The 26,442-nt window shown below is 34.5% G+C and overlaps 1 protein-coding gene across 1 annotated transcript in view; it reads right to left on the bottom strand.

Moving 5' to 3' along the window:
* The window catches only part of EPHA6 (EPH receptor A6), a 512,200-nt gene that overhangs the window by 132,239 nt on the left and 353,519 nt on the right, over positions 1 to 26,442 (bottom strand). Inside the window, exons 10-11 of the mRNA XM_058185714.1 lie at positions 24,535 to 24,660; positions 21,210 to 21,395 (exon numbers count right to left, since the gene is read on the bottom strand). Coding sequence (XP_058041697.1) covers positions 21,210 to 21,395; positions 24,535 to 24,660 — 312 coding nt within the window. The remainder of the gene's footprint in view (positions 1 to 21,209; positions 21,396 to 24,534; positions 24,661 to 26,442) is intronic.

Raw genomic sequence — 26,442 nt, 5'->3', positions numbered from 1 at the left:
CTCAATCGTACCAAAAATGATAACAACGACTTAACTCTTATAGACTTCACAGAAGATAATGTTGAAAAAGCTCTTCGCAACCTGAAACCATCATTATCAATTGGTCCTGATGGGTTATGTGCATACTTCTTAAAAAAACTTTCAATAAATATAGCAGAATCCCTAAGCATAATCTTTAATAAAACTTTCACGACTAGTTCCCTTCCAAAACTCCGGTCTCTAGCCACAGTCATCCCTATCTTCAAAAAAGGAGATCCCAGCCTAGTTGAAAATTACAGACCTATCTCTCTATGTTGCATCTCATGCAAAGTAATGGAATCTAACATAAACCAATCCATTACACTCCACCTTGAAACTAATAACCTACTCTCTAATAAACAATTTGGTTTCAGAAAAAAATTGTCTTGTAACTTACAACTTCTCCACTGCAAAAACATATGGACTACCAACCTTGATCAAGGAAAAGCAATAGATGCAATCTACATAGACTTCTGCAAAGCTTTTGACTCAGTAGTACATGACAAACTTCTCTTAAAACTAAACTCCTACGGCATTTCAGGACCTCTTCACAATTGGATAAATGCCTTCCTGTCAAACAGACAACAAGTGGTCAAAATTGGCAACGCTCTATCAAATTCTGTTCCTGTCAAAAGTGGCGTTCCCCAAGGTAGTGTTCTTGGACCAATGCTCTTCATACTATACATAAATGATCTCTGTGACCTTATCTCAAGTTATTGTGTTCTCTTCGCTGACGACGTCAAACTATTCAATACCACTAACAATACTTCTACCCTTCAAGATGACCTTTGTTTCCGATTGGTCTAAAACTTGGCAACTTCAAATCTCAACCAGCAAATGCTCAGTCTTACATATTGGTAAAAAGAACCCTAACATCAAGTACAAGCTTGATGGACATTACCTTACTGATGACCCCCTCCCTGTCAAAGACCTTGGAGTTTTCATATCAAATGACCTAAATGCCAAAGCCCACTGCAACTACATAGCAAAAAAAGCTCTAAGAGTTGTAAACCTAATTTTACGTAGCTTCTTTTCCAAAAACTCTACACTACTAACCAGAGCATACAAAACATTTGCCAGACCTATTCTTGAATACAGCTTATCTGTCTGGAACCCATACCACATCTCTGACATTAATACTATCCAACGCGTCCAGAAATATTTTACTAGAAGAGTTCTTCGCTCCTCCGAAAACAACAAAATACCTTATACCGCCAGACTTGAAATTCTGGGATTAGAAAACTTAGAACTCCGCCGACTCCAACATGATCTGTGTTTAACACACAGAATCATCTATTGTAATATCCTTCCTGTAAAAGACTACTTCAGCTTCAATCGCAACAATACAAGAGCAAACAATAGATTCAAACTTAATGTCAGCCGCTTCAAACTTGATTGCAGAAAATATGACTTTTGTAACAGAGTTGCTAATGCTTGGAACTCACTACTTGACTCTATAGTCTCTACTCAAAACCCCAAAATCTTCAACCAAAAACTGTCTACTATTGACCTCACCCCATTCCTAAGAGGACTATAAGGGGCGTACATAAGAACACAAAAGTGCCTACCGTTCCTGTCCTATTGTTCCCTTCATTATAGTATTATATGCATACTTTTACTTATATATACTTTTTTCTCTCATGATGGGTTATTGTTTATGTTGATGATTGTATATACTGTTGTGACAAAATGAAATAAAATAAAAAAAAATCCACTTCTGGTACATATCCCGATATTCTTGGGATTTGAGAAGAAAGAATTAATATGCCTTTAAAGCATAAATATTTTATTTATGAATAAAAACTGTAATTGACCTAAATTCAGCAAATGAAGTTCATTACATGAGCTCACAAGCAAAACAAAAAACAAAAAAAAACCCTGAATAAATCCCAAGTGTGTTCTGTCTTCAAAATATGTTTTGTATCTTTGCTGCACTTCTTATCTCATGTGAACAACTACTAACTCCTGTTATTAAGCCCTGGAAGCATTTTTTTTCAGCATCATGTATAAGAAATGCTAAAGAGGTAGAACTGTCTTCAATAACTGTTTATATATTATCCTGGGTATATCTAATGATGCAGCCCAGATAATGTTATTGCAGTGTTCTGCAGTTATATCTTGCTCAGCTTTGCCAGTCCATAATGAAAGAAGAGGGAGTTGGGCATATTCAATTGTAAGGATCAAGCATTGCTGTTAAAAAGATTCATGACTTTCATTTAACCAAGGTTTTTTTTGGCAGTGGTTTGCATTGTTGATAATGACCTCATTAATGTATTCCTCAGAGTAAAATTACAAGTATAATATTCTGAAATAAAAACAATTACTAAATAATTGCACCTGGCTGCTTTGGTAAAGTGACATCTCATTCTTTAGTATTCGTGAAATTATGAAGTTCAGGGGCACACCACCACTTTATATTTTCTACAGTATTAAAAAGCTGGCACAAAGAATTATAGTAGGATCTAGGTAGAATTTTAGGTCAGTCATCATATTAGCAAAACAATAGGTTTGTGACTCAGATTAGAATTTGAGTTAGGTTTCATTGGGAAGGCATGCTACCTAAATGAAGCTGTCATTTCGATGCACCTTCTTGAACTTTTTGGTATTTCTTCTCTATTGCCATAAGTGTTTCACCCACAGCCCACCCCTGCATCTTCTCAGGGCTTGTTTGTTTTGCAACTTTTTGTTTCTCCTGGCAAATACTGTATACCTACTAAGCCTACATTAATGAGAATTCACCCCTTTCTGTGGTTATTGCCATGTTTAATTAAAATTGATTGATTATGTGCCATCTAGTCAGTGTTGATTTTTAGCAAGAACAAAGATAGATTTTATCCATAATGAACTGCTCCTAATCTGATCTTTTAGATCTTCTAATAGAGTACCCATTGGCAGGGTAATAGACCATCATTTGTGCTTCCACTGAAAACTATGGATTGATTTGCTAGATGATCCATCAATTTGTTTTCTTGGCTGACCACAGTATTCTCAGGAGTCTTCTTCAGCACCAAAGTTCAAAGGCATCAATACACTTTCTATCCTGATTCTTCAAAGTCTAACTTTTACCTCCATAGAGTCATAGGGAATACTACTGCTTGCATTAGTCTGTTTTTGCATAAAGACACATTGCAGTATCAGAGTATTTTTTTCCAAGTCTTCCTGGCTCATCTACCATGTGCTATATGAGGAGTATTTCCTGACTGCTTCTTCCTTTATTGTTGACTGTTGAGTCTAAAAGACAGAAGCCATCTGCCACTTCAATAGCTTTATTATCAATTCTAGGGCTGGTTGTTTTACCTGTTGTCTTTAATTTGGTCTTTTTTAAAATTTAATTTTAGTCCCGTTTTTCACTTTTCTTCATGATCTTTATTAATACTCTTTGCAGAGCCTTTGCATTTCCAGCTATTAGAGTAGAGCATAATGCATGTTATTGAGGTTCTTTGTCCAATTTTAAAACTTCATCCTGTTGCAATCCAAATGCCCTTAATTCAGCATATAGGTTGAATAAATAAGGGAAAAATATGTAGCCTTGTCTCAGTCCTTTCGCAATCTGGAGCAACATTGTTTTGCCATGTTCTGTCCATACTGTAGTTTCCTGACCTGTATACAGGTTTCTCATGAGGATAATAATAATAATAATAATAATAATAATAATAATAATAATAATAATAATAATAATAATAATAATAATAATAATAATAATAATAATAATAATAATCAGAGTTGGAAGGGACCTTGGAGGTCTTCTAGTCCAACACCCTGCCCAGGCAGGAAATCCTACACCATTTCAGACAAATGGCTATCCAACATTTTCTTAAAAATTTCCAGTGTTGGAGCATTTACAACTTCTGCAGGCAAGTTGTTCCACTGATTAATTGTTCTAACTGCCAGGAAATTTCTCCTTAGTTCTAAGTTGCTTCTCTCCTTGATTAGTTTCCACCCATTGCTTCTTGTTCTACCCTCAGGTGCATTGGAGAATACTTTGACTCCCTCTTCTTTGTGGTGACCCCTGAGATATTGGAACACTGCTATCATGTCTCCCCTAGTCCTTCTTTTCATTAAACTAGGCATACCGAGTTCCTGCAACTGTTCTTCATATGTTTTAGCCTTCAGTCCCCTAATCATCTTTGTTGCTCTTCTCTGCACTCTTTCTAGAATCTCAACATCCTTTTTACATCGTGGTGACCAAAACTGAATGCGATATTCCAAGTGTGGCCTTACCAAGGCATTATAAAGTGGTATTAACACTTCACGTGATCTTGATTCTATCCCTCTGTTTATACAGCCCAGAACTGTATTGGCTTTTTTGGCAGCTGCTGCACATTGCTGGCTCATATCTAAATGGTTGTCCACTAGGACTCCAAGATCCCTCTCACAGTTACTACTATTGAGCAAGGTACCACATATCTGGTACCTGTGCATTTTGTTTTTTTTGCCTAAATGTAGAACCTTACTTTTTTCACTGTTGAATTTCATTTTGTTAGATAGCGCCCAATGTTCTAGTCTGTCAAGATCTTTCTGTATCTTGAGCCTATCTTCTGGAGTGTTGGCTATTCCTGCCAGCTTGGTGTCATCTGCAAATTTGATGAGTTCCCCATCTATCCCCTCGTCCAAGTCATTGATGAAGATGTTGAAGAGTACTGGGCCTAAAACAGAGCCTTGGGGTACTCCACTGCATACTTCCCTCCATGTGGATGTAGTTCCATTGAGGACTACACGTTGAGTGTGGTTGGTCAGCCAGTTATGAATCCATCTGGTGGTGGTGCTGTCTAACCCACATTTTTCTACTTTATCTAGTAGTAGGTTATGGTCTACTTTATCAAATGCTTTACTGAAGTCCAAGTAAATTATATCGACAGCATTCCTCTGGTCCACTAATTTTGTCACTTTGTCAAAGAATGCAATAAGATTAGTCTGGCATGATCTGTTTTTGACAAACCCATGTTGGCTTTTGGTTATTACTTTGTTTGCTTCTAGGTGTTCGGTGATTTGTTGCTTGATTATCTTTTCCAGAATCTTCCCTAGTATTGAGGTTAGGCTGATAGGTCTGTAGTTTCCTGGATCTGTTTTTTTTCCTTTTTTGAAGATGGGAACTACATCAGCTCTTTTCCAGTCCTCTGGCAGTTCCCCTGTGCTCCAGGATCTTGAGATAATGAGATATGATGGAACTCCTATTTTTTTCTAAATATATTCCACAGCTTGATATAACCAACATACCGTACTTTTCAGAGTATAAGACCCACTTTCACCCCCAAAAGAGGGTGAAAATTTGGGTGCATCTTATACACTGAATGTAAGGTGGCTCAGTAGCTAATGCGCTGAGCTTGTTGATTGAAAGGTCGGCAGTTCAGCAGTTAAAATCCCTATTACCACATAACGGGGTGAGCTCCCGTTACTTGTCCCACCTTCTGCCAACCTAGCAGTTCAAATGCATGTAAAAAATGCAAGTTGTTGTCACCTGGGCTCACTTAGGCATAAAAGACACACTTAGTCTTAAACAAACCTATTTTATTATAACAGCTGGGAATTATTTCATTCCCAGCTTAGTCCAAATTAATTCCAAAACAAGTCTTTCAGAAAAAGTTCTTTGGCCTTTTCACAAACCTTTATCTTCTTTGGCACCTTGTCAAAGGCTTTTCTTGGGAAAGCCCCATAAAGTTCAGAAACAAGAGACGCCGACTAGAAACAGATGTAGCAACATTGCTTTCCTACAAAGAGCCCAAGAGCCTTTGCTGCTCTTTTAAGCCTTTTTTTTGAGGGGCCAATCATTTCCTGGCCTTACTCCCGAATTGTCCTTTTTGCTTTAGCTGCACTTGCCTTCTGGCAGCTCTTCACATGCGTGTACTAGGAACAGGTTCCTCCTGTTCCTCTGCCTCTGTGCTGTCTGCCTCTGGAGGCTCTGGAGGCCGCGGATAGCTCCAGGATGGCCCTAGTCCCATCTCTACTCCAATGCAGAGCCCTCATCTGGGCCCATTGTCCTCCCCAGCCTCCTCATTGTCCGACTCTGTCGCCAGCTCCACAGGCTGCTGGTGGACCACAACACAAGTAGAAAAATAGGGACCACCTTTGGTGGGAAGATAACAGTGTTCTGTGTGCCTTTAGCATTTAGTCATGCTGGCCACATGACCACAGAGATGTCTTCGGACAGTGCTGGTTTTTTGGCTTTGGAATTGAGATGAGCACTGCCCCCTAGAGTTGAGAACGACTAGCACATATCTTTAGCTATACACTGAGTGTAGCCAAAAACACAAAGCACAGAGAAGGCGATGGTCTGTGCCAATCCCTGCAGCCTGGAACAGCTGATTTGGGGTATTCTGGGAGGCGATCCACTCATCAATTAGCTGCTCGTGCTGAATCAGGCTTCAATAATGTGCTGAAGCTGACCAGGCTGTTTGCTATTTGCTGCAAGGATTGCACCAGCAATCACATCCAGAAAGCACACACATGTAACTGATTCAGCAGGATTCAATAACTATATATAATATAACACATGAAGTAAATATACAGTACCAAATTTACTGTGGCAGTAAATTCAAGCAAAATACAAGCAGAGGTGAGGAGTTTCAGTTTCAATTTTAGTTTCAGAAATCAGCACTGCATACAGCTTTAGTACCAAACAGTTGAGCTAAGGCACACCCAGGCTCCTTGCTGTCTCCTTGTTGTTCACACAGCAAATACTGTTTCAGTTTCCAAACAGTCCTCCAGTCTCTCACACACTGACAGGATGCTAGCCAGATGAATTCTCAGAATTCCTCAGCCAGCAAGCTAGTTGGGAAATTTTGAAAATCGAAGCCCACGCATCTTCAAGCTGCCAAGGTTGAGGAACACTAATATAATCAAAGCACATACTGACTACTTTTGGGCATTTTTCGGCCTTCTCAATTATCCAGCGTGCATAAGAATAGTGTCTAATGTTTCTCAGCCTTTTCTAAAGACAGCTTGAACATTTGGCATCTCTTTTTACATATAGGAATCTAATTTGATTGTATACTTCTAAGCATAATTTTGATAGATGAAATTAAGGATATTAAATGACACAATGTTATTACAGTTCTACAAAAGATGGAAGAAATTGCCTTCCTTATGACAACCAATTGGCATTTCATAGAATAATTATGATTACATGTGATTCTTATATTAAATTTTAGCGCTCTAGTTCTTAAGACATAATTCATGCATTCAAGCAATTAAAATTGCTGGATCAAAAGTTACCTGTTTTATAAATGATAAAATAAAGATCCATCAGATACATGATAGAAATGATCTGATGTAAGATTGCTTAATGTGTGAACTATTACATATCATGCAATGTAAAAAACCTTTATAATAGTAAAACTTTTGTACACAGATATGCACACACTGCAAAAACTTATTTTTGAATATATTTGTGCAACAAATACAAGAACAAGGCAAGCCACATCAGAGACTAAAGGAATACAGAATCCCAGAGAGATTAAAATGACATAGTAGCCAATCTATAGATGGGTTTTTTTCATAATTTTTAAAGAAATGTTCTAGCATTTTGATTAGGTGATATTGTCCTTTTATTCATACTGCTATTCATATCCTTCTTTGACCCCTCTTTTTTCTTGTTTGAAAGAGAGCTCAAAGAGGCCATCTACATTAAAACTGAACAGCCCTCTCTCAACATGGGGGAAGGGATATGACACCACCTATCTCCTCGTTCCAAGAAGGTTCCATATCCAGTTGCACTATGATTCAGGTGACCTTGAAAGCACAGATAAACCCCCAAGTGGCTTCAACAACTTTCAGAGAGAATGATAACAACCAGATGACTGCAAGGATTATAAATAGTTCCATTCCCCCCTCCCCATTCAGTCAGAACTGAAGAAGCTTCTTGGGTGAGAAGCAAAATGTCTTCAATGAAAAGAAAAACAAAGAAAGTCCAGTTGTCTTTTGAAAAATCACCTTTGCAACAACTATGACTTGGATCACTAAGCTTCTCCATATACAAGAAATGTTTAGGTTTTTGTCCATTTTCATTGTTTTTCTTTTAAAAAAACCCTTTAACTACTGTCTTTCAATCTACTCACTTGACAGGTAATTGAAGAAAATGGCCTACTCAGGTCATGTATCCATGCTGGCTTCCCCACTCTACACAGCTTTCATAATCACAATGGAGAAAGCTCCTATTTGTGTCACTGGATGCTGCTGCTGCACATAGATGACTTGTGGCTCACTTTGGGGACTGCATGGTATTTGCAGTAGTCTTCTTTTCTTTGAAGCTTCTGACTACTACGTTGATTATTGCAACTGGTATTGTCCCTGAAGGGAGTGGAGAAGCCAGTGTGAGCCATGCAGACGAGTGGAGTGATTTTCTCCATCATCAGCCAGGAAATAAGTTTGAAGAATGACAATGTCGTTAGGAAACTATGTGTAGCTTTTCAATATAATTGGTCCAACGTTCTACCATGGCTGAGTGAAGAGAAGGAACAGGAAATTCATTGCCCAGAAGCAGAATAAAATAAGTGCTGTCAGGAGGAAGAAGATAAAAGCTCTGGAACCTAAACCCACAGTTTGGATTCAGATTTGTAAACAACAATCCATAGATACTTGATAAAGGTTCTTTTTAAAAATAATTGAAAATACAGATGAAAAATGCATACTACATTCAGGTAAATCTATGCTTTAAAAGAGTCAATGTATGTTGCCTTGAATAATAAGAAAATATCACTTCATATATAAATATCTTATTGTTCAGTGATTGATGTGTGCTTAATATGTATGGAATTTTGAATACTAAAGCTTTAGGCTATGCAGATAGATAGATGGAGGACTTTACCGCCCAAATAAACTCAGCTGAAGAGATAGAAATCAAGATTGCTTGCTGCTGTACTATAATTATTGTACTATAATTCTAATGCACATATTTGAATTCAATAGCTTTAAAAAAAGGTCAAGACTGTCATTTGAAAGACCTTTAATATAACATCCATTTGTTATCTTTTGCTTGGCAATGATAATAAGGGCAAATCTTTGCTCTATCCTAAAGAAACATTGGAATTAAAACTAACAGCAAAAAGCCTACAAGTGTTTTAAATACATAGTCTAACTCATTCTCCATTGAATTTGACAGAAGTATTGTAAAAGCATTGACAAGGATTTATTCAAATTTGCACAAAATAACTATGACTGCTAGCATCTCTAAATACTCTTTTACTGCACTGTGCCTATTTTCTTTATAATGAAGGCTACTACATCTGAGCATTGAAAATGTAGACGGTCATGAAAATAACTGCCGTTAGATTTTCTGTACCACTCTGCTGCCATTTAGTTGTCCAGATTCTTAAAACCCAATTATACCAGCTCTACTCAACATGATGGATACAACAATAGCTAATTTAAGGCTGCCTTTAATTCAAGAGACAAGGCTCCCCATCTCATTGTCCTTTTTTTTCTCCCTGAGCCACCACAGTATCAAGATTCTGCACTGTAATCTAGCATCATTGTCATTTCCAAACACATCCTAATGTTAGAACATAATCATGGAAGTCAATCAAAAGTATCATATTGCTTAGATAGCCAAATAAAACGGATAAAACAACAAGTATAAAAAAGCTGAATAGACATCAGCAATGAGCCCTAAATAATCTCCCAAGAAAGCCAACCAAAAGTACCTGTAGAATACAACTTCTTGAAAATATCCATCACGTTTAGATCAATATATTTGTTGACTAAAAAAGAATAATGTTTAAAGCTTTTCAGAAGAGTATCAGGAAGGAAAAGGAAGTAATCCATACATGCAGAACATCACATGACATTTGTCTATTTGATTTTGCTTCACAGATGAAGATCGCCTGTTCAGATATTGTCCTTTTGCAACACTTTGGAAATTACAACAACAGGGCAAAGCATCTGCTTAGTCATTTCTAACTGCACTGTAAGTTTTTTGTTTTGTTTTTAATTTATAGCAGAATCTACATATCTAATTTTCCACTTGCATCATAAAACGTTAGGGTTAGGGTTAACGTCTCAATAAGACAATAATATATGGTTATTCTGAGCGCACATTCAACTATGCAACAAAACCATTAATAGTTTAAAACTGTAAATCAATATCCATATGTATAATTATATACAAACAAATAACTTTAGAATATCTGCCAGAGTAAATTAGGTAGGATTAAATCTGTATTTCCAATTTATATCATTCTAGGATTTTTCCTTTCATTGTAAACAAAAGGGACTTAATCTGGATGACGATGTGCTTTGAATTATCATTGGAACCATTGAAAAATTTAAAAAGAATGTTACATCTCTTTTCAAGTCTGAGCACATACTGTACATTTCAAGGACGCTGGAAGTTCCACTTTTTGGCATGTGTTTGCAATATCTTAAAGTAATGAAGCTATCAGTCATCTTGTCAAAATAAGCAAGACAAGGATAATGTATGCATTTATATTTTATCCAAAAAGGCTTCCGCTTTAGTTAATCTCTAAAAGAAACTTGGTTTAAAAAACATTTGGTTTAGATGTATTATGATTATGGAATAAAAAATAGCTACCATGTATTTTCCAGCCAATATGAGATGCTTATAATTACAAGATTAATGTTGTAAAAAATCAACAACAAAAATAGGAGATAGTTCTTCCTTTATTAACTGCTATACCAAAGATATAACAGAAAAAAGGATAGAGTTCACAGTTGTATCGTATAAGCAGCCTCCTTAGGATGTATTGATGAGTTTTGAAGAAACTAGCAGAGACTCTTATGTCCCCTTTGTATTTTATGTCTTCATTATATGCCCACCATGTAGAATGATCTTAACTTGATTATTCTCCAAATAGAAAATAAACTAATATGATGATGACCCTCTAATGACAGGAAATAATGTTTACACATTTTCTTTTGTAATCTCCACCATAATTTAGTACTCAAATGATACACTCTGGATCCAGATTATTGAATATGAATGTGAATGGTCTAGTTTATGTGGTTAGAAGCAAACTGTGAATCAGTTAAGATCAGGCCATTGAGACAGAATATTTTTTGTGATATGCTTCAGTTAAGGAGCACATAGCTATTAGTTTTAATTTATGCATAAATGTTACCAGCATTAATAATATTTTTTTCCAATATTGATTATATTTGTATTGACATGCAAACTCATATTCTGAGTCTTCTGCTTAGATCCGTTTTTATTACCTTGAGGTGAGAAACAAACTATTGGATTATTTCACAGCAGGTTTAGCCTGGTGCTGAAATGAAAATTAAAATGATCCTATTGTGAATTACTTGTGACAATTACTAATGGCAGAAGAAGCGAAGAAAAAACGATGGGACCCAAATGTTATGTTGGTTACTCACTAGATAGTGATTGACATTCTTGCAAATAAATATAATATAACATTCAGTTGCACGAAATACTGATCTCTTACTTTCAAAATAATTTCCCAGTATATAGTGTAAGTGCACACAACATGCTGAAATATTTCTCTTTATTTTTTTAAGTGCTTTGATCAACAGATCTAAATCTTTTTTTTATTAAAAAAGTTTTACAAAATTTTTCCCCATACATCCCCCCCATCCCTCCCACCCTAGCCCTCTTCCCTCCCTCTATCCTCCTTCCCCCCTTCCCTCCCCCCCCGGACTTCCCAGAGCAAATACAGGGTATAATGTCAACAGTCACAAACTAAAATATAATAATCATCCAAAAGCTCCCACCCCTCTCTAAGCCCTTAACTCCCCTTTTCCATAAAAACTAAGAAAAGATTGTAGCAATACGATTTACAGTCTTTCCATTCATAAACTATTTGACTTTTTAGTCTTTCAGTCCAATTTTAAATATCAGTCTATCTTCTCCATTCCTGTATATATATTCCATAAGCAGCTTTTCAAATATGATATTTCCACGTTGCCATCTAAGTTCATAAATTTTACTGTCCATTCTTCAACAATAAGCGGTATTCCAACTTCCAATATCAAGAGTTATTCTTCAATATATATAACATTCAGTTGCACGAAATACTGATCTCTTACTTTCAAAATAATTTCCCAGTATATAGTGTAAGTGCACACAACATGCTGAAATATTTCTCTTTATTTTTTTAAGTGCTTTGATCAACAGATCTAAATCTTTTTTTTATTAAAAAAGTTTTACAAAATTTTTCCCCTATACATCCCCTCCATCCCTCCCATCCTAACCCTCTTCCCCCCCTCTATCCTCCTTCCCCTTCCTCCCCGGACTTCCCAGAGCAAATACAGGGTATAATGTCAACAGTCACAAACTAAAATATAATAATCATCCAAAAGCTCCCACCCCTCTCTAAGCCCTTAACTCCCCTTTTCCATAAAAACTAAGAAAAGATTGTAGCAATACGATTTACAGTCTTTCCATTCATAAACTATTTGACTTTTTAGTCTTTCAGTCCAATTTTTAAATATCAGTCTATCTTCTCCATTCCTGTATATATATTCCATAAGCAGCTTTTCAAATATGATATTTCCACGTTGCCATCTAAGTTCATAAATTTTACTGTCCATTCTTCAACAATAAGCGGTATTCCAACTTCCAATATCAAGAGTTATTCTTCAATATATTTTATAATCCATGTTTGCTTTCTAAAATGTATGTGGCGATCAAAAATCAATTAGGAAATATACCTTATGGTCCATATTTGTATGTCCATCAAATAAACATCATCCTTTTAATTTGTTTAAATCTAACATTTAACTCCAGTTCTTTCCCATATTCCCAACATTGTATTCTAAACATTTTCTAAACAATCTCAACATATATAATTCCTACATTTAAATTAATAAGTATTTTCTAAATCCTTAACCAGTTACTTTTCTTAACAATAAAATTCCAATTATATCTCTCACTCTTAATTAATCAGATAACATTACTAAAATTACATCTCCAATTTATATCCAAAATAAATCAATTATTAACAATTAAACCATATATAAACAAATAACATCATTACAATCACATCTCCAACTTTTAAATTATTATTTTGACTTTCTTCTTTTATTATATTCAAATTTTTTTTTATCCTTTCCCATTAGAGAGAAACACCCTTTAATTTAGAAGTTACACGAATCTCACCTTGTTCTTTTAATTCCCCTATTTTCTCCAATATTTCTCCTCCTGTCCCCTTATCTTGTATTTGTATTACATCCTTATCCCATTTTTTTGCCATCTCGACACTAATCAACTTAGCTTCTAGCAACAAAGGATTTCCAACCTTTAATACATTAATATAAATGTATTTATATTTCTTGCTTTAAGAACTGTACTAAGGCAATACTTTCTTCCTTTATAATTTACTGTTAAACCAGCTGGAACATCCCATCTAAACTATATCTGATGTTTCTTAAGTTCATCCACTAAAAAGGCAAATTATTTTCTCTTTCTTAACATTTTAGGAGGAATTTCCTTCATCATTATTATATCTTGTCCTAATATTTGAAATTTATTTTTATAAAATGCTTGTAAGATTCCATACCTAATCTTCTTAGTTGTAAAATAAATCACCACATCTCTTGGTAATTGCCTCTGTCTAGCCAGCCAGGAGTTAACACGATAATTTTTTCAATATTAAGTTCAAAATCTTTTTGATTCTCTACAGTTATCTGTGCAAAAGCCTGTGTAAAAATCTTTTTTAAATTCTCCTGCTTACATTCCTTCAATCCTCTCACCCTTACGGCATATTCCATTAACCTATATTGCAATATAACCATTTCTTCATCTGCCCTATCTACCTTAACCTGTATTCCCTCTTCTTTGTTTTCTAAATTCAAATTAACTTGATTCATTTGAACCTCCTCTATTTTCCTTTTCAAATCCAAATTAACTTGATTAAGTTCTTCCATTCTTTCATTCATCTGAATAGTATAATCTAATATATGTTTAATCTGCTACACTTTCCAAATCCTTATTCTGAGTTTCCACCATATTTTTAAAATCCAATATTTCTTCTTCCATTTCATTAAATTTTTGATCTTTTACAAAATTAAAATTACAGAAATTTGAACCTCCCAGAGTTCCTTTAAAAAAGCCCTTAAATATTCCTTAAGATCTTCTTTTAACTTCTGTATTTGAGCTAAAGAGATTTCACAGTCCTTGGTAACATTTGGCTTTGTTTGCTTAAAAGCCATTTCCTGTTAAGCTATAATCTGCCAAATGGCAAAGAGAAATAAAAAAGAATAGAAAAATTCAGTAAATTTTCTCCTCTTGAACACTATAATAAAAAATAAATCAGTTCTTATTCATTCCATTTACTTAATCTCTTCTTATATACTTCGTGTAGCTTCAACACCAGCAGCTTTAATGAGCACTTCCTTAACTTTTGCTTTCAAAGAACAAAATGCCATTTCCTTTCTTTGTCTCCGATCTTTCCAACAAAGTATCCTCTGGTTAGGGAGTTAGAATTTCCTTACAAATAACTGCCAGTACTCCTGGTTTTGCTCCGTCTATGTTAAAAATCCATCCACAGGTCCATATCGATCGCAGAAGTGGATGCAGCATTTTGTTCTGCCATTAAGGCAGAAGCACTCCGGATCCGGAGCTTTTCCAAGCTTGAGAAGGAGCATTCACCCTCAAGCCTCCAGAAACTTTCCTGGGGCTTTCTGGGAGTGCTCTACTTCAGCCCGAATGTTCACCTTTCCCTCTAAATCTAAATCTAAATCTTGATATATATACTTATATACTTATTTTGTTACAATAGTGAATATTGCCTGCAAAACTGCCTGCAATTACTGCAGGTTTTAGTCCCACCAGGCCCAAGGTTGACTCAGCCTTCCATCCTTTATAAGATAGGTAAAATGAGGACCCAGATTGTTGGGGGCAATAAGTTGACTTTGTGTATAAATATACAAATAGGATGAAGACTATTGCTAACATAGTGTAAGCCGCCCTGAGTCTTCGGAGAAGGGCGGGATATAAATGTAAATAAAAAAAAATAAAAAAATAAAAATAAGATTTTATTATTGTTTAAAAATAAGCTATTACTATAAAATGTTAGCGTTAACTTCATTCTTCCTAAAATTGCTGATTGTATTGCATTAATAACATAGTACAATCACAGAATTCTGCATTTTATATAAGGAAATACCTAACAACTGGGAGTGCATCTACTAACATGCTAATATGTGATCAAAATATACAGGTTGTATATCACAGGTTGTTATTGGACAGTAAATTCTATAGAATTTTGAATTAGGATACACAACATCAGCTTGAAATCCAAAATGGGTACATAAAATTCCATTGGAATAGTGAAATAAAAGCAAATAGCAAAACAGACTGCCCTGAAACACATGTATTTTCCATTCTTAGAAAGTTTATGAATATCTTTTAAATAACATCAATGATTTCTTAAAGCTAAAATCAGAAAATTAATATTGCTTTTAAATCAACACCATTGTTAATGAAATCTTGATTTTATTTTTTAAATTTAATTATAGCTTTATGAAACGTTTCAAAAGGTTTTACCTGTGAAGGTTTCTGTAAACTAGGCGATTAAAGTGTTCTTTCTGAAAGGCTGATCCACTTATTTTACCTCACTTTTAAGGTTTCCTCTGAAGCTTTAGTTAGCACTTTGAACAGGTGAAGTAGCCTCTTCTAAATATTTCAAGTATTATCTGAGGCTATGATCAAATGCGAAGCATCTCAGTTTGTCTCTGACTGTCAATGAATTATAGACATTCTGCAGCGTCCTACTAATAGTGGCGTGAATTTCAGACGCATATTTTGTGCAAAGCCATAATCAGAGTGATGTCAAGATGCATTAAATGTACACTTAAATATAAAACTGAATTCCAGGAGGAATTTATTCTCCAGAAAGTTCTCTCATTTCAAATAAATGAAAATAGTTCAGCATCTACTGCTTCACTATTATTAAAAAAGCCATTCAAGAAGAACAGTGTTTGAATTCTGCAATGAGACAGAATGATTGAAATGCATTCTGTCTCTGCACACTGTAAATCTTTGTATGGTATGCCAATTGAAGAACATTTATAATAAAAGAAGTGAAGTGGGCCATTATTTCAGTTCTTTTGTCCTCAACTTCCATAAATCTCTTCCATCCTTGGCAAGACTGCTACATAATATTGGATGACATTATCAGCTTAAATCATTAAGCTAAAGGACAAAATATCTTCTCCCCATTCAACGTAGCACCAAAATTTTATTTCAACACCTTGTACCATAGTCTGTGCACATCCTTTCTTAATATTACTTTTTTAAAAAAATCCAAAGTAATTTCACCATACCAAAACCCCCCCACTTTTTGTCTTATTGAGCAGTAATTAATGAGTGGGCAGAATTCTAAAATCTACTGCACTCAATTAATTTGGTCTTTGTTTTTAAGGCCAATAGATTAAAACATTGTGATGGATCACTTTTCTTACTAACTGAAGCAGTATGTATAAGCAAGTGATGCAACTTAATAACTAATGGCTAACAGAGGGGAAAATATCTGCCTCCATATTGTAGATTAGCTAACCTTTTCACTGTCAGACAGTGATTCATTAACTACTTATAATGTGTATGTCTTAGGATTCAGTATCAGATTCTATCTGATAATTGCCCCATGATTATATCTCAACTCAGTATTTCTTCAATCCATAGTATTTCCATAAAGCCAATTTGAACTTTTATATTTCAAGTGATTCTCAAATCAAACTTCCTATTTGGCAGGTACTAGTTTCTCTTAATTAATGTATTAAAATTAACTAATTTTTCATTTAATTGAATCTCCAAAGACCTATGTAAGGTCCTCTTTGTAGACTTTAGTTCAGCATTCAATACCATCATTCCAGACACTCTTCTAACTAAGCTAAACCAGCTACAGGTACCTGAACAGGCTTGTGATCCTAACAAATAGGAAGCAGCAGGTAAAGCTAAGCAGGATCACTTCAGATACCTGTACAATTAGCACAGGGGCCCCCCAAGGCTGTGTGCTCTCCCCACTTGCCTTCTCTCTGTATACCAATGACTGCATCTCCAACGATCCATCTGTTAAACTACTGAAGTTCGCAGATGACACAACAGTGATTGGTCTCATTCGAGACAGTGACGAATCTGCATATAGATGTGAGGTCGAACAACTAGCCTTGTGGTGCAACTGTAACAATCTGGAACTGAACACACTCAAAAATGTAGAAATGGTGGTAGACTTGAGGGGAAACCTTTCCATACTTCTACCTCTCACAATACTTGACAACACAGTATCAAGAGTAGAAACCTTCAAATTTCTAGGTTCTATCATATCGCAAGATCTAAAATGGACAGTTAACATCAAAAACATCATCAAAAAAGGACAAAAAAGACTGTTCTTTTTGCACCAACTCAGAAAGCTCAAACTGCCCAAGGAGCTACTGATCCAGTTCTACAGAGGAATTATTGAGTTTGTCATTTGCACCTCTATAACTGTCTGGTTTGGTTCTGCAACCCAACAAGAAAGGCACAGACTTCAGAGGATAATTAGAACTGCAGAAAAAAAATTGCTACCAACCTGCCTTCCATTGAAGACCTGTATACTGCACGAATCAAGAAGAAGGCCATGAAAATATTTACAGATCCCTCACATCCTGGACATAAACTGGTTCAACTCCTACCCTCAAAACGACGCTATAGAGCATTGCACACCAGAACAACTAGACACAAGAACAGTTTTCCCCTGAAGGTCATCACTCTGCTAAACAAATAATTCCCTCAACACTGTCAAACTATTTACTAAATCTACACTACTATTAATCTTCTCATCGTTTTCATCACCAATCTCTTTCCACTTATGACTGTATGACTGTAACTTTTTGTTGCTATCATTAAGGGTTAAATTGCAAACTATGACCATCATTTGTGTTGTAAATGTTGTACCTTTGATGAAGGTATATTTTTTTCTTTTTCTTTCTTTTATGTACACTGAGAGCATATGCACCAAAACAAATTCCTTGTGTGTCCAATCACACTTGGCCAATAAAATTCTATTCTATTCTATTCTATTCTATTCTATTCTATTCTATTCTATTCTATTCTATTCTATTCTATTCATACTTAAAATTCTGTTTAGTATTTTTGAGCTACATAACAGAATATATTTCTTAACATAAATGAAAACTATAATTCTAGAAAGGACATGCAATTTATATTTTTTAATTTCCCTATTAATACTAGAACAAAACACCATTAGATACATACATACATATAAGCACAAAATAAAAAATAAGCCTTATTAAAAGTTTTTTTCATTAAAGTTTATTAGACATAGTCAAGCTGAAAAAAATATTCATTAATATAAAATATTGGCAGGATAATAAGTAAATGCAAGAATCTTCTCTATGCTGTAATTGTAGATTGAAACATTTCTTTTCTATAATAATTAAGAAATAAATTATGTTCTAGAAAGATTTAGATTTTTAAAATTTAAAATATTTAAAGTCTGAATTTATAGTTCTATATTTTAATATTCAGTGAATATTACAATAGATTAGAAAAATAAGTATAAAATATAATTTACTTGAAAACATGTTATTTAGTAACAATAGAAATAAAAATATGTCTATGAAATTCTCATTTTCTCTTTTTCCTGTATATAATATGTATTTTAATATTAACATATTTGTATTAGGGTGTGGTATATTTATGTACTATTTAAACATGAAAAGCAGAAATAAATCTGCTTTTTAAACTAATTTTGATAACTAAAACTCAAGTATCACCAATCAATATTCTAGCTGTCTAACCTAAAGGCTAAACTTTCCAACCCTTTTAAGTTTATAATGGAGATTGTGCAAAGAATGGCATAACAATGAACAATATACAAATGGGGTTCTCCAATAAAATGCTCCCTGTTACATTCTATTATGATCTGCAATAATTTAAAAATATTCTTTTAACCATGGGTAAATGTTTGAGAAAAACAACGAACTGACTATTTTTAGTAGTTTCCATCCATGAATGGAAGTGATTGAAATGGATTAGATGGAAATTTTATTAATATTATGGACCTTCAAACTTGTTTGGAAGGCTAGACACATTGCTATAAGATGTTTTAAAACGAAAAACCCACAAACCTTTTGCTCCAGAGAGAGTCCTAAGGGAGGATATGATTCTCCTGAGATAGAAGTAGAAGCTGGGGAAAAGCAGCCTGAAGAGAACTGTTAAGTTTCTAGAATCTATACTGATTCTGCCTTGGGCTCAGCCTTATTCATACTGATAGCTGCTTTCTATTTATAATATATTAATTTGTAAGCAGAGTTTTTCATAAGAGCCCTTTGCTATTTTTCTCTTGAGATTCTAAATTTAAGCACTGAATTTAAGCACATGGTCTTAAAGTCTACTCAAAGCTCTCTTGTATTAGAACAAAGAGCAAGTTAAGAATGTCATTTGTTATTTGTTCAGAATGAGCCCAACTAAATAATTACTTAAAACCACTACAAAAATTATACAATTACTAAAAGACATAGGTCTTAGTTCAAGCGTCCTATTCTATAATTGCATGCTAATTTCCTGCAAACGCAGGAAAGAATTAAGAATAGAAGATCAAGAAATAATATAGTCCTTTTAGGTTGCCATCCAAAATTGTTGGTTGGAAAGGAACATTTGCTGTATGTAATGAGTGTTTCAAGGCTGTAGAAAGATCTGCTGTAGGCATCTCTTGAAGTGCCTTGGGACACATATCAGAGTGATTTATTGTCAAAATAATTACTACCCAGATTATTTATTCTTTTAAAACTGATCAGTTGACAACATTCCTTTGAGTAATGCTACTTGATTGTCAGTTTTATTACCTTATAAGTTGGAAAAGAAAATTTAAGAAAATAAACCCAATGCCAACAACCTTTATGATCAGTATGAGAATGTAATTTAGGATAGTTAATTATGGAGCATTTGTACTCTAAGGATTTACAGCATCACCCAGCCATTGCGGTAGCAATACATATCCTGCTTCAGTGAAGATATATTGCTACAACAATAATTTAGCTGCTTGATGCTTTAAATTGCTACTGCAGAAATGCTCAGTAACTTTTTACTACTCATTAAGTTTGGTTCTATTTTGTTTTTGTTCTTATTTTGACTTTTATATAATCAAGAAATAAAATTAAAAGTTAAAGAAAGACTTAATCACTGCAGTAATATCAGCACATTTCTCATCTTGTCAGCACATAAATTTTCAGAATGCTCAAGCCAATTTTAAAATAGTAACTAACATAAGGAAGCATTACAAGTCATCAAATCTGATGAGGTGATGACAGGTAGTCTTAATATAGAGTTTAAAAATAAATAAGTAGATTGCTTTTTTCAGATAAATTATATGTATCATGTGGAATAAACTGTTTTGTTTTTTTCCTAATAATATTAGGAAAGAAGCAAAGAAAAAAGTAGATAGGGGCATATGCAAATATTTTCCATTGTTTTGACCAGGTAATATTTTTATTCTTATTCTTTTATTCAAAAATATTGCAATGGCAGATATGTAATTTTTAATTTATGAATTCATTCACAGTCTTATTTGAAACATAACTAATATATAAAAATCTGATTGTTCAGCCTAACTTCTTTAACCTACTTTAAAAATAAGTGGTTGAGACAAATATCTTGCCAGAAACATGACAATCTAAGGGTATAGAAAAACTAAGGAGAGATAAGAAGATATAATACAGAAGACAGAGAGACAAGTTATCCCACCTGAGGAAATGTGGATTAGTCAAATTTCATTGAAGAATTTCATTGAAGAAATTCACAATTCTTCAAAAATTCAGAACAGTTTTCTAAATACGAATATATTTACTCTCAAATTTTTGTTATATCTCCAGTAATTGAAATAACATTTTTGCTTCATTCACTATATATTAAAACAGTTGAGGTGGCATGAATTATGTTCATTTCAATGTAATTATTTGATGATAGATAGTATAAATGTACATTGGTTACTCACTTTATCCATGCTGATAAATACTGATTTTGATTATGGTAAGTTAATCTTTTAAAGCTAAAAAACTGTGGATAGATCCGAAAGTAAATATTTGAACACAAATATTTAATATTGCACATATTGTTTCAATGCCATAACTAGGCCTACATTAAAGAATACATACACATGCAATTTTAGATACAATACTACTTACCTATATGTGTAGATCGAGCACCTTTAGGTAAGGGACTGGGATGGATAAAGGAGAGAAAGAAACCAATAGATAATATATCTTAAAGAACTTACTCTTTGTGACAACTCCTTCAAGGCGAATAATATTTGGATGATCGAACTGTCCCATGATACTAGCCTCTCGTAGGAAATCCCGTCTCTGCCTTTCCACATGTCCACCTTTCAAAGTTTTTATGGCTACAGGAACCTCTCTTTTTCCAGGGGTTTTTAAGCGACCACTGCACACTTCTCCAAATTCACCTAACAGCAATATATATAACCATTTACTATCTTCTAATATTTTAAATATTTTGAATAAATATATGGAAATATTCTGGCAAAAGAACCTACCATATTTTTTGGACTATAAGCAGTGGTGGGATTCAAATAATTTAACAACCAGTTTTCTGCCCTAATGATTTCTTCCAACAACCAGTTCATCAAACTGCTCAGAAAGTTAACAACCGGTTCTCCCGAAGTGGTGCGATCTGGCTGAATCCCACCACTGACTATAAGACACTCTGAAGTATAAGATTCATCAAGCTTTTGGGGAGAAAAATAAGAAAAAAAGATCTGTCTCTGACTCCCAGCAATTTGCCTCCTTGCAGCAAACAGCAAACAGCATGGTCAGCTTCAGCACAACCTGATTTACCATGAGCAGTTGATTGGTGGTTGGATTTGCCTCACAGAATACCTCCTATCAGCTGTTCCAGGCTGCGGGAATTGACACCGCCTATTGGTGCCATCGCCACCCACCGCTGCTGCCACCTATCGCCACCTCTGTGCGCTCCAGTTATGATCTCTATGCATTCAGTTTTCAGCCTCCGCATGTTCCATTTTCAGTCCATTCCAGGCAGCGAGGATTGCCGCCACCACCTATCACCATTGCCTGGAAGGGACTGAAAGTGGAGGCCAAAAATGGGGCATGTGGAGGCCAAAAATGGGACGTGCGGACACAAAAGATGTTCCTGGAAAAGCTGGTAGGAGGTATTCAGAGAGGCAGATCCAACTGCCAATCAGCTGCTTGTGTTAAATCAGGCTGTGCTGAAGCTGACCATGCTGTTTGCTGTTTCCTGCAAGGAAACAAATTGCTGGGAAGCAAAGGCCAAAGGGTGGGTGGGCAGGGCTTCAGCAACGTTTGCTGTATAAGACACATAGACTTCCATTCACTTTTTTTGGGGGGTGGGAAGTATGTCTTATACTCCAAACAATACAGTAGTTAAAAATAAAAACGCACATACTTATGTATGTAAGATATTTAGAAAAAAATACGCCCTCCCAATTCCTGATTAGTAAACTCAGTTAGTTACAAATGAAAGCATAAGATAACACATTTATTATCCAAAGGAATGTTCAAAGTCATATAGTATCAAAAGAGATTCAATTTAATTTATCTTCAGTGAATATAACGATTTTAGACTAGTTCTTTTATTAAGGGACTGTGAAACAAAAGCATAATATTTTTCTCTGGTCTAATCTAATATTATACAGGTAGTCCTCAATTTATGACCACAATTGAGCCCAAAATTTATGTTTCTAAGTAAGAAATTGTTAAGTGAATTTTGCCCCATTTTATGACTTTTCTTGTCACATTTGTTAGGTGAATAACTGCAGTTGTTAAATTATTAATATGGTTGTTAAGTGAATCAGGTTTTCCCATTGACTTTTCTTGTCAGAAGGTTGCAAAAGGTAATCACATGACTCCAGGACACTGCAACCGTCATAAATGTGAGTCAGTTGTTAAGCATCCAAATGCAATTCATATGAACACGGGGATTCTGCAACGGTCATAAGTATTAAAAAAAGGTCTTAAGCCACTTTTTTCAGTGTCATTGTAGTGGTCACTAAGCGAACTGTTGTAAGTTGAGGACTACCTGTATTACAGATAGATAATACGTAATGTACATAATGTGGCCAAGATGTCATCTGAGTAGATCTAAGCAGAGAGATAGAGTAATTTCCATATGCATTCCCATCTATAACTACAGAATATAAAATAACATACAAAAAAACAATATATAACAAATTTCTCAACTAGAACCAGGAGATAGAATAACAGAAATTTTGCTGAACAGGACTGACAATGTGTTAAGGAATTAAATTCTAATTCAGTTGTGCGGGTGGACACAGGTTTGTTCTAATTATAAGACAATAATACTTTATACACTTTTTAAAGAAAAAAATCTTATGGAATTCACTGTGGGTTACTTCTGAATATAGATTATCTATCTATCTATCTATCTATCTATCTATCTATCTATCTATCTATCTATCTATCTATCTATCTATCTATCCATCCATCCATCCATCCATCTATCCATCTATCATCTATTTCTAAACTGCCCTTCTCTTTCAGATTATCCTTATACAATTGCATAGGTAATGTTTTTGTAGACAAACCAAACAAACCATTATTTAAAATAATGTCAAGAAGCTTTATACAAATTGTCTTTATATAAATTTAAAATGTCTCAATAATCTATCAAATATAAAATATCTCTTCAAATATTAAAAAGTTTGGGCTGGTGAAGTTATTACACTTTGCACACACACACTCACTCACTCAGATAGTCAAATAGGATTCATTAGACTATTCCACATACTGGTCCACAAATACAGGTAGTCTTTGACATTGGTTTAACAATGCTCTGAAGCAACCGTGAAACAAGTTAGTTATGACTTTTCTCAAAGTTATGAATACCATGCCATCTCCATGGTCATGTGATTGTAATTTGGGATTTGGCAACTATTTATGATAGTTGCAGCATTTTATGGTCACATAATCATGATTTATGACTTTCCTGGCTGGCTTCCGACAAACAAAGTTAATTGGCGAAGCCAAATTTGCTTGATGATAGTGTGATTCACTTAACAGCCACCTAATGATTTGCTTAACAATCTGATAAAAGTGGTCGTAAAATTGGGTTTCATCACCCTTTATGACTGCATCAATTTATGACAGAAATTTCAGTCCCAGTTGTGTTTGAAAGTTGAGAACGACATTTAATATGACTAGTGTTTGAAATAAAGAACATCTGATATTTCTTTAGAGTAGGGTAGCAATGCCTCTTTGCTAGTCAAATATCTAGCAATGTGAATTGGAATTAAGCAACATTTAGAGGGCTAGAAATTGCGCATTTATGTTCTATAATTCATCATAGAAGTTATTCAAGTTTAGACAGCTTTGACATTAGGGCTGGGATTATTTATGTTGAACTGAGACTCAGTTAAAATCGATGTATTATCTACATATATATAAAGATTTATCTTCTAGAATATTTGATGTTATTAGAAAACTACATTCATCATAAGCTGTTCATACAGTTTTTATGGTAATATTATCACTAGATTATTATAAAAGTGCACTTATTAATCATGGGAAAATTTGATTAATTTTTACCTGCTCCAATAACTCTCTCAATACGAATCCTTGTTGGCTCTATCTCCTTTGCAAACTCATGAACAGCAAGGGATGGATCTTCGTAAGTATCTGGATCAATATATGTTTTGGTTCCTGGGATTCGTACTGTAAAATCAGAAAGGTAGTTTCTGCATTATACACAAATGATTGCAGCATTTAAATTAAAATAAAACAAATGAGATCATTAAGACCCATAATGAAATTTAATACTTATCATTGTTCTAAACTGTTTTGTTATTCTAAGTTGTTACTCATGATTGTTTAATTAACATTCATCCCAAACAGTTTGTGAAAAGGCTGCAGATGGAGAAAGGTATAGACGCTTTATATATTAGCAAGTATGCAAATGGGTACAATTACAATAGGGACAAGAAAGAGAGAAAATTAGCTTCATTCCCCTCCCCCCACTTTAATAAAGGTGAGATGAGATGAAGATGATTAGATGGCACCATGGGTTTCTCCAACCTAAATAATATGGCATTCAAGGATAAATGTTTACATTTTTATTTCCTTTAAGATATATTCACGGAAGAAAGTTTCCAAGCTATTGTGTGGTCTGGCCCTAGCTGATGAAGAATAATAAAGAAGGCAGTTGGCTACATGATCAATTGTCATTCTGTCATTCTAATTTTGCAATCTAGAGTACTAAGTAACAGAACTTTTTCTGCTGCCTTCTAAAAACAAGGAATTGTGAGGTCATCGGTACTCTGAGGTTGGTTGTTTTCCTGCAGATATTTCATTACCAAACTTGGTAACATCATCAGTGCTAAAAGGGAGTTGGGTTTGCTCTCATTTTATGTATAAGTAGCTTGTCCTGTCAGTTTGGTGCGAATAGACTTCATGGCTCCTTAATTAGGCTGTTGTCTGCAAGAAACATCTGCAAGAAAACCACCAAATTCAGAGAGCACTAAACTTATAGTTCAGGGGTGTCCAAACTCATGACGATATATCGTCATGTGAGATATCACAACTTTTTCCCCTTTCGCTAAACTGGGGGTGGGTGTGCATATAATGCATCTGGCCCGCGAACTGCGAGTTTGATATCCTTGCTATAGTTTCACCTTGAGCTACAAATATTCTCTGCTATTGAAGTAAGGAATTATTCCCTTTATGGTGTACAGTACATGATTATTTATTCTGCATTCTTCTCCTTTAACAAGTATATTATAAAGCACTGCAAATAAAAAAAATGTTGTTTTTAGATCTGGCTATCTTTCATGATTGTCACAGGATAACTGATATTTAAATATATGCTATTGCCTTCCATTTTTATACTGAACTCTTTAATCATACATTCTGTCAGGCTATCTTTTTTCTCAGGGGAAGATATTTCATCAGTGCATTGACCATGTCCAATATATTTTCAAAAGAATAAACAAATGGGAGATGTTGGGAAACGACGATGAATGATAGGTAAATAATCAGTCTGTTCCTCTGTCCAACTTCAGAGCAAATGGCTCCTTAATTGTCAAGACTTTTTAAATATTTCAATTGCTTTGTTTCTACATATGAATATTAATACTGTATTTATCCTCCTTACTCTTTTAATAATGTAACATTATTCTTCTTTACTTGATAAATTTCTGTTTCTATTGTATTCCACCCCCCACTGTTCAACTGGTTGGTTTCAGTATAATGATTTGGTGGCTATTGAATCCCCTTAAGCCTAGGGTTGTAAAAGCCTTACTTTTCAGATTTCAGTCCATATTTTGTAGCACAACTTCTGGAGAGGAGCATGAGCACAGAATTAAATGCAAAAAATTACTGAAGTGAAAACTTAAGGAAAACATTTCATGAAAGTATGGATTATCCCTACCTGTTAAACAAAATTAATGAAAGGCAGCTAGGAGGAAGACTTGAAAGTAATAATATAAAAGTCTGCCTTAT

The sequence above is a fragment of the Ahaetulla prasina genome, chromosome 5 (genome assembly GCF_028640845.1).
Source record: "Ahaetulla prasina isolate Xishuangbanna chromosome 5, ASM2864084v1, whole genome shotgun sequence".
Classification (NCBI taxonomy): domain Eukaryota; kingdom Metazoa; phylum Chordata; class Lepidosauria; order Squamata; family Colubridae; genus Ahaetulla; species Ahaetulla prasina.
The sequence above is the reverse complement of the archived record's forward strand: the minus strand, read 5'-3'. Positions and strand labels throughout refer to the sequence as shown.